Source organism: Carex rostrata, chromosome 15 (assembly GCF_964058835.1).
Source record: "Carex rostrata chromosome 15, lpCarRost1.2, whole genome shotgun sequence".
Classification (NCBI taxonomy): Eukaryota; Viridiplantae; Streptophyta; class Magnoliopsida; order Poales; family Cyperaceae; genus Carex; species Carex rostrata.
In genome coordinates this window covers 4968023-4980124 of record NC_135932.1, presented here as the reverse complement: position 1 = coordinate 4980124, position 12102 = coordinate 4968023, and the positions used below count along the sequence as shown (strand labels likewise).

Genomic DNA, 12102 nt, shown 5'->3' with positions numbered 1-12102 from the left:
AGAATTAATTAAATAAGAATAAAATAATTGGGAGTAATGTAGTAGTTTATACTCAAAAGCTATTAATGTAAGTAATATTAAAACTTCGATGGTAATTACTAAAGTAATTAGTGACAACTTGAAATTGTAGAGAGATGATTGTTACAAATAAATATTAAAGGACCCGAGACCGAGGGCCCTTTGTCACAAAAGAAACACGCCTATTGCTCGTTACGTGATAATTCTTCAAGTTTGAAATCCGTCTTGATTGGGCTTGCTGAGCTTTTCCTGTCGTTGCTTTTAAGATTTGTGTGTTTCATTCAACATATTTGCCTCAGCATTTGGAGCTCTCAAGGAAAAGGTCTTCACATTCCATACTCTATCTGTCCGATTTTAATAATTTTTCTTTTAATATTTTTTTTTTGAAAACCTTCGCAGAAGCTACAAAGTGGTAGGGGGAATCGAACTCTTAATTTTTGAGTACAACAACTCTAGGACTTTTTCCTAGCCAATTGTGCTACCTCCCCTTTTCAATTTTAATAATTAATAGTGAGATCCTAAGAAGTCAGATCTGAAATGCAAATTTGGCTTTGAAAATGCTCGCCTAGATACATCTAAACCATTCAATGAATTTTATACAACTGAAGAGGAGCCTCGCCTCGTATTGGATGTCAAAATTCAGGTCCCATTGAGTCTGATATTTGTATTTTCTCACTATTTAGTATTTACTGATAAAAATACGTATTAAACTCTCAGAGTAAAGAGCAAAGTCTTGGTCAGTGCTAGAAAAATAACCCCAGTTATCATAAAATCTAGCAGAAGAAAAATGTACCAAATGGATCTATTAATTAAAGTGTTTAAGTTATAGTCTTATAGAATACAATCACAGTCACACCAAAAATATGGAACTATTTTTAGTCCACCACAGGCCAGTAGTCCTGCTTATTGCTACCAACTATATTGTATCTGGTAATGAATTTACTCCTGAAGTTACCAAATTGACCATGAGCTTCCTCTATTTCCTGAAAATAAAAAATACAAAACACAAAATTTTAAAGATAAAGAGATTAGAACAAAAGTTAGAAATTGGTATACCAGTATTGGACCCAATGGTACACTTGCAGTATCTAGTACTATAATGCATAGTAGAAATAACAAACCAAGGTAACTTGAAGTTGTCTTTCCAACGGCTCTGCTTGACACAATTGGAATCCATTTTGCTCAGACGTGCTATTATTTCAGAAAATGTCGGTCTTGATACAGGTCGTGGGTCCCAACACTCCTCTATCAACCTACAAATAAAATTATAAGAAAGAAAAATGAAGTCGAGATCAAGTTACGCTGAAAGATAAATAGTTGTTTCTGTCTCTCGTTTCCAACTTGTACCTCAATGTATAATTTTTTTTCAACTATTCTGTAGTCTGGATATGTTCAGCCTTATCATATACAGTTTAGAAACTCACTAGAAGCCCTTAGAAACTCATAAGTTTAATTTAGCACAAAAAACTGAGAATCAAATTTGGTTCCAGTTTGATTATAGGTTCATGTTGGATTTCTAGCTTACTCTTTTGAGTCAGAGGGATAGCTTTTCGTTTTGAATTTAAAAGGAGGTCTCTTCCCTTCCAGACATATCATTTTAACAACCTCACGGGCAGTCTTTGGATAAAAGGCAGGTGCTCCTTCAATCATCTAAAACAGAAGCAAACAGATAACAGTTTAATAGAACTTCAAAGTGGAAAAGGACGCTGATTTCTCGTTTCTTGGTTTCCAAGTGTAAAAAAAATTTTAAGGGTACAAAATGAATGTTATTTTACAACAATTTGTCTTTTCTTGATACAAACCTCATAGAGAATGAGACCAAAGGAGAAAGCATCAGCACCTCTCCCAAAAGCTTCATTTCTGTAGACCTCAGGAGCTACATATGGATCTAACACAACAATGGTTGGTATATAAGATTTCTATTTACAATGGTATGAATATGGGTTTTCATTCTGTCAAAGGAATCCGATGTATGTTTTGAAATAGTACACAAATAGTTTTCTAAAAAGCACAATGTATTATGTACTCTTGGTTAACCTTAGTTCCTCATTCTTCAAAGAAACATCCACCAAAATCCTTTATCATTTCTCTTAGATTCCTGAGGGAGAAAGAGGGGTATTTTGGACATTTCTATACAGAAGAAGTAAAATGTATGGATGGTATTACTATCTCTGCTGCTCAACAAGATGACTTGATGCAATTTCTAAAGATACATAACTCTAGACTAAAAGAAAAAAAGTTTTCATCTCCGAAAAAGTGAACTTACTATCAGAAAAATCCACTGGATTCACAAATCTGAATTCATCCTCAGAAGTTTTTGTCATTTTAATCAAGCCGAAGCCAGCCACTTTTAATCTGTTTGTATTGTCCAGAAAAATGTTCCTGCAACCTTAAAAAAGCACCATAATGTATGCATAACCAAATAATTTTCAATAGATTACATATGATTCCTGTGTTAAAATAAATTAGATAATGTATTCATAAAGCCCGAGCAAAGAGAAAATAGAATAAACATGGGAACAGAGATAAAGAAGGTACTGGATCTGCTCATTTCAGTACAGAGATAGAAACAAATACAGAGATTGAAACGATTGCCTAGTCATGATGATAATTGTTAATAACAAGGGGGCTGTAAAAAAATTGCATGTTGATCATCTTACTTTGGGATGATACTAGAATGTATTATCGGGTCAGGTTTGCACTCATGAAGATAGTTGATACCCCTGTATCACAAACAAACCATGCTTCAATTAAAGAACTTAACAATGATACCACTTTTCAATAGAAACCCCAACAGTAGTTAAGTCTGTCTAAAAACATAAACAACACAAAAAAGCATGATGGAAATAAAATATTTTTTTTTAAATGTGCCTGGCAATATCAAGGGCAAATCTAAGAGCCTTGTGAGTTGACAAGCGTCCTTTCTTTTGCAGATAGCTTCCTAAATCACCCTGCCATTAAATAACAACTTTATAAAACAGAGAAAATGCAACTCAACAATTCAGGCCATCTTACTTATATGTTAAATTGACGATTCCAAATGAAACTCACTTTAGGATGGTACTCAGACACAATCATCATTGGTACATGCTGAGTAATGGCTCCCACAAACTGTACTAAATTGGGATGCCGCGCCTTCTCCAATATAGTTAATTCGTGCCTGAATGCATTTCTGGCAAAAATCACAGTGTTCAGAAAAGAAGGAAAGTCACTATTAAGCATGATGAAAAGTAAGCAGGCTCAACCAAGGGAAATAGTATATCTTGAACATTATGTAAAAACAAAAAACCTAGCAACAAACTATGGTCAATAAGAGCCACTATAGCTGCTGCTTCTTAACTTAGAAGCTTTGTAAAATACAAAATATAAAGGATGGGAACCGTAAATATAGTAATTAAAAGGGCAGGAGCTCAAAAGAGTATACAGTACATGCTCTCAGGCTCTGAAAGAGTATCTTTGTCTAGTATCTTTACATTTACTTTTGTGCCATTCCACTTGGCCACATGACATCCCTGGTACAGTAAAACTTTAGCATCAGCATTTAATGATCTTATTTATCAGATTCATCTAGGGAAAAAAATAATAATAAGGAAAACTAGCAAATGGTTAGAGACCAACCAATATTAGTGCAACTCATGTTATTAACCTGATTTGGAAACAAATATATGCGAAGGTACCTTTGAGAGCTCATCACTTCTTCTGAATTCAAGGTGTAGTGGGTTTAGTTCGTATTCTGGTACATCCTGCGGATTTGAAACAGACATGGGAGTCTTCCCTACTGTTTTCTGGAAGAGGGAAAACAAGCAAACCAATAAATTATCAACAATTAAAATAAATTAACTGGAAAAAAAAAAAAGCAAATTGAAATTTTATAAAGTCTTACTGGAGCTTTGGCCCCTCGTGATCTCAGGAGGTCGTATATCTCGGTGTTACCATAGTACTTTGCATCTGCTGCAGGCTGGATTCAGATAAGAATAAAATATCAATTGAAAATGACCAAAAAAAAAAATGAAGGCCACAAGTAGAGGTGAAATGTACGTAGGAATGGAAACTTGAAATGTGCGTTTTTTCAAATGCAGAACATGTAAGATAACAATTGGACAAGAAAAGATCCATTGACCCATTACCCAAAAAGCAGACTGATAAGGTTTGCGGAATGGTAGCTAAAATCTTTATGATAAGCAGCCGATTTGGAATGTTCTGGAGTTTCAGAAACACAAAGAAATGGCATGGAAGATGAGTTTGAGTTAATCTGGTCTAGGCATGGTTCATCAAGTTCATGCAATGCAACCAATGCCTGATACTGTAAATTCTATGGAAAACCAGCAATTACGGCAATAGAACTCATAGGAGATTTGCTGCTAGGGTGCAAGCGTTACAGTATATACCAGTCAGTAGGAACATATAGTACCAGAACCACTGATGACATGTTAGATTGTAAATTTGAAATTATCAACTAATTTTATTGCCATATCCAAGTACCAGAACTCAACCAGCAATATAGTACGAGACCCTATCCCCCACCCCCCCGCCCCTTTTTATATTCTAGACGAAGTCAAGCTCCTTACCGTGCTTCCCCACCGGTCTCTGGCATTGACATTAGCTCTCCGTCGAAGCAACAACTTAGCCACCTCCAAGTGCCCCTCACAAGCCGCTATATGCATTGCAGTCCTTCCATCCAAATCAATACTATTCACATCAACCCCTTCCTTCAGTAACTCCTTCACCTGAAATATATATAGAACATGCTTTTCAGTTATATTACTCCCACATCTGACAGGTTCCATATTATGGTTTGAGAAATTTGTAGTATCTGGTCTCAGGTTGCCTCGGCTTAAGTACCACAGACAGGCCTATTATGGTTATAACAGTGTTTGTGTGTGTGTGTGTGTGTTAAAACTGCCTTTTGTTATCAACATAAGCATTTAACTGGTTGGTTAATGGTATCAAATGACGTAATTCTGAGCTCTGACCTCAAATGTCATCACACCCATTTTTCAAAGTGAAAATTATAGCATGTAAAGCAGGCTTTATATAAGATTTTTGAAGTTTATTAAAATATAAAAATTTGCACTGTCTCATCAGCTTAAATTTTCTAAGATTGGTTGGTCAATGATCAACATACCCCTTCTGTATCACCATGGCTTGCCATGAACAACAACTGCATTGTGGAATCGAGGTTTTCAGGCACCGAAAGGTGGGACCCAGTAGACCCACTCGAGCCACCAGGGTCGGGCTCCCTCCGGTTTGGGTCGAGTGAGGATTGCCTCCCATATGCGAACCGGTTGGCGCTCGCTTGGCGGGCCAGTCCCAGAGCTGAGGCCTGACGCCAGAGCTGCATGCCAGCAGACTTAGATAAGGAGGTACCAGCTGATAGTTGACGGGAGATTTCATTTTTTAGTTTTGTGGCCACCTCCATTGATAGAAGAGTTTGTTTTGGGTGCAGAGGCAGTAAAGCTATGCTAAGATCTGTTGATTTAGTCGCAATTTCTTCTAATCCGAGGATGCTATGATCTGAAAATAGTGCAAGTTAGAACAGAATCAAAATTAAAGAGTTGGGGTGAGGTTATGGTTTTGTCTGAGAACTAAAAAATTAGAAAAAAGAAATGTAAAAATGAATTTCAAACAAGCTTCCAGTTGACCTACTGGTTATAAAATTAATCAGATATTGCAGAAGATAAATTAATTGATTATTGCTTCCCTTATAGCACAAGAGTTTTCGTGATGACGGAAATCGAATTAGGAGATTTTATATTTGAATTGCCTTGATTCTTGGAATAAATGAGCTTAGGAATATTAAGAGAAATTGACAACAATAACAATATTTTTTTCAATGATACCTTACGAATTCTTCACCTCAACCTCCATTAGCCGAAATTTTTCCTGATACACGAAGACTTTGGTAAATGCAGAGAAGAAGATGCCTTAAGCTGGAATTAATTCATGAAAAACACAATAGAAAACATAAAGTACCGTCGGTACATCCGACATCTCTTTGAGATCTGAGATTCTCGGATCGAACAGAAAGATTTCTTTTATTTTAAAGTTTTGATTTTTTATTTGCTTGCGTTGGTCAGCTGTTGTTCGAGTGGCAAAGGGGAAATAAAATGGAGATAATTGGCGCTGCGTATGAATTTATTGTTTTTATAACTGTATAAATGAAGAACATGAGATATTCTGTGTTCTCCTTCTGTAGTCATTTGTGTAGTTTTATGAAACCATCTGTAGAAGAGCCTAGTTGTGTTACTTATGTAGAATTCTCCAGATTTTAAGAAGTAAGAAAATCGCAGAAAAACGCACGATGAGTGCGGGTGTGCGACGTGTTAATTATTGGTATTTTTTTTTTTTTTTTTACAACTTAATCGTGGCTGGTGCAGACGCGGGTTGACTCTACGGATCAGAAATGGAGACTTGGAGATATCTATAATAATCGATAACGACCCTCCACCGATGGTAAAATTATGTATTGATCCTCCTAATAAAATAAAGGCCCCTATATAGGGGGTCTCAAAAATTTGAAAAAAAAAAAAAAAAAACTATCAGTTCAAAAAGACAAATCCAATTAACAGAAGTAGGAATAGATATTTTGTTATTCTAACAAGTTAAAAAATATTGGATTTAAACAGAAATTATTATAGCATGATTGCTCATGCAATTATAAATTGATTATGTATCAATTTCAATTTTATTGTAATTGGGAATATAAAAAATTTTACTTTTCTACATATTCCTATAACTTTATGCTAAATTTATGGAATTAAAATGTAAAAAGCTTTAGCCGCCCTTTAAGACATTTTCAAGGCAACCCGTTTGGCGCTACACTAAAACCGGACCCATGTGAACAAGTTGCAAATTTAATGAGAAAGATAAATAAATAGGGAAATTTTTTAGTGTACCCATGTAAACTTCTAAAATAGCCAATATCTCCATGAAAACATCATAATATCCTATATCCTCATGAAAACTTCAAAAAATTGCTTCGGTCTCCTATTATTCATTTAATATTTTATTTAGTTATTTTAAAAATTGAATGGACAAATATACTCTCATCTCTTTCAAATAATCCATGGCATTTTAAAAAACCCAAATTTTTTATTTTGTTGAAGAACTTTTATTCTGTACAATAAAAGTAGATTAGGAGTAATACACCATTGGACTTTTCTTTAAAATTACAAAAAAATGTATGACTCTTGTCATTTGTATCCAGATAGCATTTTTCAGGAGCGGTGCAGGTGCAAGAAAGAGAGATCAAATATTTGCACTTAGGCTCTTGTCATCTGTATCCAGTTATGGTGTTGATTTCATATAACAGTAACCAAATCTCGTGAACAACCAAATTCATGAACAAATCCCCATTTAAATACCTAAGTCAGATTCAAATTCAACACATGTCAGATTGCTTATAACAGTAACCAACTCAGCACCAGACCCATGTTTTCTGGTTTTCATTAAAAATTAGATATTATTTTCCTCCCCTTTTCTTATTTGAAAATTATTATAGTCTGTTTAGGATGTAAAAATATTCTCTGAATTTTCAATAGGAAGGAAGCCCAATGGTGTATTACTCCTAATCTACTCTTATCGTACAAAATAAAAGTTATTCAGCAGAATCAGAAATTTGGGTTTTTCTTAAAATGGAATGGCTCATTTGGAAGAGATGAGGGTATATTTGTCCATTCAATTTTTAAAATAGCTAAATAAAAAGTTAAATGAATAAAAGGGGATGGAAGCAATTTTTTAAAGTTTTCATGGGGATATAGGATATTACGATGTTTTTATGGGAAAATTGGCTATTTTAGAAGTTTACATGGGTACACCGGAAATTTACCCAATAACATAACCCCAAAGTTTCGCTTTCCCGAAATTTTTATTACTATTTAAAAAAAATTAAAATTTAACAATTTGCATCTGTTTTCGAATTATTTCAATTCTGCTAAATTCGAAAAATAATTCTTCAGATCTAGACTTACTTTTTAGAAAATAATTCTTCAGATTCAAAAGTTATCTTTTCGAAAAAAAATTCTTCGAATTTCATTTTTTTTCTTATTTTTTAATTAAAATAGAAAATGTTATGATTTATTTATTTTTTGTGTTAAAATATTAGAAATATTTTATATATTATTCTGAAAATAGATGGAATAATATATAATTTGATTTATTCGAAAGACTATGACAAATAACCCGGATTAATATTTTTCAGGTTAGATTTTTTGCGGTTGTAAGAAAAACTTAAATATTTCTTTGTGTGTTAATTGAAAAAAAATAAAAATATTTTGGATCTGAGTTATTTATTTCATTCAAAAGTCACTTCTAAGTATATAAAATATTGTAATTTCTAGTACATTTAAATTCTAAGATAATGTGTATTCATTTTGAGAAAAAATGTTTCCATTTGTATTTTGTCAGAGTAAATTTTTATTTTTTCAAAAATAGAAGGACTATAATATTTTTTTGTATATACCTAGAAGTGAGTTTTGAACCGAAATCAATAACTCAGATTCAAAACATTTTTTAATTTTTTTAATAGCACACAAAGAAATATTTTAATTTTTCTTACAGTCATAAAAAACTGGCCTGAAAAATATTTATTTGGATTATTTGTTACACTTTCTAATAAATCAAATTATATAGTATTCTGTCTATTTTAAAAAAATATATAAACTATTTCTAATATTTTAATTAAAAAATCATAACATTTTTTATTTTAATTAAAAAATAAAAGAGAAAAAAAAGAAAAAACTCAAATTTGGAGAATAATTTTATGGAAACTCAAATTCAAAAATTATTCTTTAGACCTGCGTTAACTGAGATGTTTCTGGATTCAGAAAATAATTTTCAGAATTATTCTCCGGATTAGGCATATTTCAAATTTTCTCGAATTTGGATGAAGAATATTAAATTTTATATTTTTTAATATGAATAAAACTTTCGGTTCGCTTTCATAGATAACATTTATGATTAATATTTATTCATAGTATAGTATATCCACGCGCGTTGACAGTCAAAATTCCTTTACTGTCAAAAAATTTATGTTGTATGGTATAATTAAATGAAGTATTGAATTTGACACAGTACATTTACGATGAGACATAATTTTTAAAAAATCACTGATACCAAATATTTTTATATATCTTTATTTTATTGAATTATTATTATTAAAAAAAATTTTGGAAAATGTAAATACATTTAACAAATAGTAATACATACAAGTTAAATAAAAAAAGAAAATTTGAGCTCTTCGTATATGAATAATCAGTAATATTACTCGTAAGGCAAAAGTATTCAAGATATGAATCAAAAGTATGAAATAATCAGTATGAGATAAGTACAATTATTAAAAGAAGAGAAAAAACACTTTCTCTGTGACAAATGGTGAGTTTGAAATTCAAAATATACATAATTCTTATAAATATTAACTAAAATATAAAAACACTTCATCTTTCTATCTAAAAAAAAAGAATATCAAGTATGAGATAAGTACGATGACCAAAAATAAAGGTGTATCTAGGGGCTGATTCAAAATTTTCGTTAGGAAAAGTAAAAAAATATTGAATCGGATTTAAATAACTAATCACATTTAAACCCATTAACTAATTAGATACTCAATAAAAAAAAACAATATTTTGACTTATACTTTCTAATGCTTTGACTTGTAATTTATGATGGTCTAACTTATAATTTTAATTACCAATCATAATTTAAAAAAATTATTTTGATTTTAACACTAAATTTAACTCAAATTATAAATTAAACATTCAGGAAGACAAACAAAATTGATCGAAACCGATAAATCACTACTAAAACTCAAAATTCAGGAGGCCATGTGGATCCGCCCTGTATATGTGTGACTAAATATATACGGAGGTAACATAGCCGAATATCATTCTCCATGAAAACAAAGTGCCAAAAATCTATTGGGCCCGTTCAGATATACTTGCACGTAAGACAGTAAAGAGTTCCTATCGACTGTGATTGCACATTATATTCTTTCCAAAAAGAAAAACAACACAAACGATCAAAGAAGTTGGATTTGACACTACCAAATACCAATTAATCATCACTCTTATTGGTTTTGTGGTCCCCCTTCTTCCCACAGTTCTATTTTATTTTACCTTTGATTGTGTTTGAAGCAAATTGTTTTTCTTTTCTTGCCGACATCACACCTATTTATCTTAATTTCATAATAGTAGAGATTTTGGAGAACAGAAAAGTTTCTTGTCGAGAAATGCGGAGAATCATAAATTTGCGGGTCCACTCATGTGTTGCTGTTATGGCTATGGTATGGTATGGTATGAGCAAAATGATATAAAATTAAATAGATCTGAGTTTTAATTTCACAACTGACGAGTTCTTTTTGCAATGTTTCGGATAAAAAGAAATGTATTGAAAATGAGGAGGGTTTCAATACCTCATATTTTATATATATTTTTTATATTTTATCGTGCCGCTAAATTGTCGATAGGAACCAGTAAGTATACTATATTTATTAAGATACGAGGAGGGATCCACTTACGCTATTTTTTGGTGACACCGGATTATATCCTATATTTTCGAAGTTCAAACAGTCGATCTAAACTGTTCAACATAATGAATATGTTAAAATGTACTTGCACAAATTTTATATTTTTTTTGAATTTTTTTACTATTTATTAAGATGAGTACAAAAATTCAATGGTCTGAATATAGCGATTTTGTTAAATACTTAATAAATAGTAAAAAAATTCCAAAAATATAAAATTTGATTTGCAAGCACATTTTAATATATCCATTATGTTGAACAATTTGGATCGATTATTTGAACTTTGAAAACTTTAAAAATCGAGAGTGTAATTCGGTGTCATAAAAAAAAGATGTAATTGGATTCCTCCTCTTAAAATATACTTGAAGATTAAATTTTATAATTTTTAGAAATTTATTACTATTTTTTTGATAGGTACCAAATCATTGTTCTTTAAAGGTCCATAAATAGTGATTTTGTACCTATCTTAAGAAAATAATATTTTTTTTCTAAAAATTATAAAATTTCATTTCCAAATATATTTGAGTATGGGTATCATGTTGAGCGGTTCCGATCGAAAGTTTGAGCTTTAAAAATAAATATGAAATGAAACATGAAGAGATATGAAAGAAATGAGGTATTGAACCCTCCTAATTAAGAATATGCTATTATGCAAAGAAATATCACTAAATATCACTAAATGAATTAAGAATATGCTATTCTCCTAATTAAGAGTTGCTTCAGTGTTTATGAAGATTGGTTGATTGGTTGTTCTATTGAAAATTTGAAACCACGCATCGGACTCACTCATTATATCTTATTATTGACAGAATTGTTGGTGTTTTGTACCTTTCTCTGAATATTCTGGCACATCTCTCTCCAAATGACAAAGCACATTGTCTCCCGTATTCAGTATGCATTCTCTGAAATTTCCTTGGCTGAAAACCCCATCTCTTTGTTGCTCTGTCAACTGTGCAGTGACCTGCCTGGTGTCTGTGCATAATTTAAACAAATGTAGCACCGTTTCCTGTTCTCCCTTGCAGAGGCTACATCTGTTTAGCATTTGCCTTCCCTTCCTGACTAGATTATCTACTGTCAGAATTCTGCCCTTCTCATTATTAAAATATATAATACCTAACAGGCTTGATTAAATATGAAAATTGGAAATTATACACTTCTCAAGCTCCTGCTGATAATTAGAAGTTACTTTATCATTCTCAAGAGCATATTATTAATTTGTGGAAATCATACAACCAATAAATGCATACAGCCTTTTGAAAATTCACTCCATCACGGTGCACGAAAAGTCACGTTAGAAAAAATCATTTTTTTTGTTTAACGGTCAAAATAATATCCTTAGGTCACATCACAAGTTCAGAACTATTTTTTTCTAATATTTAAAATTTTAAAAATGATTACTGCTAGTATTATTATTATTGTATATTATTATTATTTATTTTGATTTTGTAATTCCGGTTGAATTTATTTCAACTACTTAATTAAATAATTAGAACTAAAGATTTGGTCGTTGCTGTTTAAATTTTAAAAACTTGACCGTCATCTTCATTTAAAAAAAAAAAAAAAAT

The 12102-nt window shown here is 31.7% G+C and overlaps 1 protein-coding gene across 1 annotated transcript; it reads right to left on the bottom strand.

Moving 5' to 3' along the window:
- Window positions 1–806: 806 nt before the first annotated feature.
- LOC144566165 (integrin-linked protein kinase 1-like) lies at window positions 807–6143 on the bottom strand. The gene is made up of 15 exons (XM_078316076.1): window positions 5992–6143; window positions 5859–5901; window positions 5144–5532; window positions 4587–4745; window positions 3902–3976; window positions 3696–3803; window positions 3448–3530; window positions 3070–3190; window positions 2890–2969; window positions 2679–2741; window positions 2285–2400; window positions 1821–1906; window positions 1544–1668; window positions 1140–1271; window positions 807–1001 (listed from the first exon to the last, which is right to left on the bottom strand). Exons 3-15 carry the CDS (start codon window positions 5435–5437, stop codon window positions 995–997), a joined length of 1449 nt encoding a protein of 482 aa, XP_078172202.1. The 5' UTR covers window positions 5438–5532; window positions 5859–5901; window positions 5992–6143; the 3' UTR covers window positions 807–994.
- Window positions 6144–12102: the final 5959 nt, after the last annotated feature.